The following is a 3,573-nucleotide window of genomic DNA, read 5'->3' as shown; positions in this document are numbered from 1 at the left end:
CTTGAGCTAGAAATCACACGCACTACAGCGCAACAAATAATCAACAGTATGACTGACCTTATTCACTATTTATTCTAAATTAACTTTTGATTATTTTCACATGAGTTCCATGCCAACTTAATGATTCAGTGGTAGATGAAATATTTGTTTTAAGACGGTCAATCAAATGAATTTTAATTTATGCTGAGTAACTGAAGTAGCCGAATTAGTAAGATTTAATATACTTTAATGATAATTCATCTCTAATTGATGTTTCTGGTCATTGGGGTCCATTAAGGGCCTTCAATGTTTACGGATCTAGGGACAAAACAATTAAGCTACTCTACTACCATAGGTTATCGTCAAAATCGACAACGGCTGTTTACACATGACAAATCAGACCCTGACGGCTAACACGGAAATAAGACAGATTGCAGGGAACTTGATATTCGAAATTGAACAAGCAACAGAAAACGAATTAGTACAACTGTCGTATCTATAAATAGCGAACTAAAAGCAATGTCAACCAGAAAGCAAAGGTAGTGAGGGAAATTAAATTGGAGGAAAATGTGCAAGTGGTTATTGTTCCTGAAGAGATTTTAGCATTTCTAGTAGGATTTAATTAATCTTGTGATTGCATTAGCACTAATCAACATCAGCGAGAAATGTACTAATTAATTCGCAGTCTTTCACACGGAAATGTATTTAAAAACTACGGGATGAGACATGCACACGAACAGACAGGAAGTCAAGACCGATGAGACAGCTTTCGTACTCGATGTCAGTCAAGGAATTTTAAAGCGTCCAACTAAAAAGAAGTTTAGGAAGCCTATTTCATTAACAAAAAAGAACTGTTCTGAGATCAATGCTCTAAAAGTGGCTTTCTTAAACAAACTACTAGATTTGAAGGTCCCACAGTCAATTGAAGATAAAAGGCAATAAAGATACTAAGAATTTGCATATCAGACAGATGCTTTCGATACTGTTAAGTTATTAAAGCTAGATTACCCAGGCTTCCACCAATATTTTACACAAATTCAACAGTGATCGCAAACAGGGGTGGTAATGCTACTAACTTCCAGGTGTCTTCTTTATTGATCATAGTATGGTTTGATACAAACAGATTGTGGCTAGCAGTGAAATCCGAAACGGATTTCGTCCTCTTTGGAGCTCGTCAGCTAGATGTACTTGCACCCTCGAGTTTATACCCTTTTCACGATTTAAACCCAGTACCTTTCTCTTCAAACGACAATTCATCATCCACTTAGCTACTAAGTCTAGATAACCCCTCAGTTGTGCAATGGGCATTAATTTAATTTGTTTTTTAAGGGTTGTTGATATCCTTGACTAAATTCCGAAGAGTCAAGAATATAAACAAGAGGATAGCTTCAGAACTCTGACATAGTATGGTTACTTCATGGGGCATTTTTGTATTCTCATGGTTAATTGGAACTGTTCTCAAGCAATTGATTGAATTTGATCGGCCGTAGCAAAATGGCTATTTTATTTTTGTTCATGTTTTACGACGACAGACTGCTCTTATCGGATTACCTTAAATGAAGGTTTTCAAGTTAAACTAATCCCTACTAAATATAGAACCACGTTTATATAACTACATATTACGAGTCTATACAGTATTATGACCCCCAAATGCCCTGGTACGGCCGAGAGTGGGGAGAGTCTGCTCTCCCTCTCGAAATGCTCTCACATGGCCAGCGAATATATAGCCTCTGCCAGGGAAGTCCTACTCACTGCCTTCTCGTGGCGGGGGTGTTGTTTACGAAATTGAGAGGACGAAAAGCGAATGTCCGGCGCTTTAACCGGGTTGGTGGACAAGGCGAGTCCACCTAGGGGAGTTGGAAAACCCTGATTCCAAACCAATGGTGCACATGGGCTCCAGTATCCTGAGGGGACGAATGGTGTATGAACCAATTGTTGGTCATCGGCTACCGTGGGAATGCATCGCCTCACGATGCTCCACTGCCTTGTGGACCAGACCTTTAGCGCAAAGGCTCCGAGTGTGGCCACCTAAGAAAACCACCTGCTTCAGTTTGAGCACCTGAGCAGTATCACAGCCCTCAAGCAAATCGAATGGGATTTGTATGGCGCATATGTATCTGGTGCTTCCTTGTACCAATATTTATGTGTTTAAATAAAATAAATAAATAAAATCATTTAAAAAATAGGGGCGCACCCTGTTCCGTGATTTACTTTATCAGCACTTTTTAAACTTTGTTATGTCTTTAGGTCGCTGGTTATGTTGTTGTCGTAATAGTTTTTCGGTACTATGATATCTGGAAAACTAAAGGGTTTTCGCAAAACGATAGAAGACGTACGTGAAGGAAAGGAGCATGCATTAGAGGCCATCCGTAAAGATCTGACTTCAATTCCTTACATCCCAGAGCTTGGTAACTTACTTTTTGGGTTTGCTAATTGTTTTTTATAGCAAAGTTGGATCATTTACGTTCCCTAACTCTGTCTCACAATAAAATAACGGGTGCGTTAATATGTTCCATTAATTACCATTTGCGGTTCAGAAATACCTCAAGAGGTATCAACTTTACAAACTTTGGAACACCTGAATCTCTTTAATAATTGTATTGTGGTAGACATCAACTTTTACTAGTAATGTGTTTTTTAAAGGATATCTCTCCAAAGATTGTGGAGTTAACATATTTACGATCCTTAAATCTTGGGTAGGTACTATTTTGTGTCATTTTTCTTAAAATTACGAGAATGAATAAGCTGTCTGTCTTACCTCGCGGTTTTGGTGCTTTCCCTTCTCTCGAAATTCTCGATTTGACGTATAATAACTTAAAAGAAACAAGTTTACCTGATAACTTCTTCAACTTGGTAACACTTAGAGCTCTATACTTGTCAGACAATGATTTTGAATGCATTCCACCTGGCATTGGGAAACTTGTGAATTTGGAAATAGTAAGATCCTAACATTTTGATTGAATCAACAAATTAGTTGGCTCTTCGTGACAATGACCTTGTGTCTTTACCAGCAGAGATATGTTTACTTACCAGATTAAAGGAGCTCCATCTTCAGAACAATCGCCTTGCTGTACTGCCTCCTGAATTAGGTAAGTCAGGTTTGCTAGTACTTTGTTGTTACCGTCATTTACACTTGTTCACCAGACAAATGCTCATTCCAGTTGTACGATAGTTAACAGCATTGCTAACTTACGCCTGTTACTTCTTGTGGAGGAGCATAGGCCGCACATCAGTTTTCTCCATCCAACCCTGTCCTGGGCAATCCTTCCCAGTTAACGTTCATCCTTTTCATATCTGCTTTTATTTCCCGGCGTAATGTGTTCTTTGGCCTTCCTCTTTTCTGCTTCCCTTCCGGATTCCAAGTTAGGGATTGAGTCGTGATGCACATTGGTGATTTCCTTAATGTATGTCCGATCCACTTCCAACGTCTCTTCCTAATTTCCTCTTCAGCTGGAAGCTGGTTTGTCCTCTCCCATAAAACGCTGTTGCTGATAGTATCCGGCCAATGGATGTTGAGTATTTTGCGTAGACAACTATTTATAAATACTTGTACCTTCCTGATGATGGTCGTAGTAGTTCGCCACGTTTCAGCTC

The 3,573-nt window shown here is 39.1% G+C and overlaps 1 protein-coding gene across 1 annotated transcript; it reads left to right on the top strand.

Moving 5' to 3' along the window:
* Window positions 1-2,224: 2,224 nt before the first annotated feature.
* Smp_114090 (ras suppressor protein 1, rsu1, putative) lies at window positions 2,225-3,151 on the top strand (the record flags this gene model as incomplete). The annotated part of the gene is made up of 6 exons (XM_018792342.1): window positions 2,225-2,387; window positions 2,426-2,476; window positions 2,517-2,584; window positions 2,623-2,675; window positions 2,715-2,916; window positions 2,954-3,151. The coding sequence occupies exons 1-6, from the start codon at window positions 2,267-2,269 to the stop codon at window positions 3,149-3,151; spliced, it is 693 nt and encodes a 230-aa protein (XP_018647254.1). The 5' UTR covers window positions 2,225-2,266.
* Between the last annotated feature and the right edge of the window lie 422 nt (window positions 3,152-3,573).

The sequence above is a fragment of the Schistosoma mansoni genome (genome assembly GCF_000237925.1).
Source record: "Schistosoma mansoni, WGS project CABG00000000 data, supercontig 0218, strain Puerto Rico, whole genome shotgun sequence".
In the NCBI taxonomy this organism is placed as follows: Eukaryota; Metazoa; Platyhelminthes; class Trematoda; order Strigeidida; family Schistosomatidae; genus Schistosoma; species Schistosoma mansoni.
The sequence above is the reverse complement of the archived record's forward strand: the minus strand, read 5'-3'. Positions and strand labels throughout refer to the sequence as shown.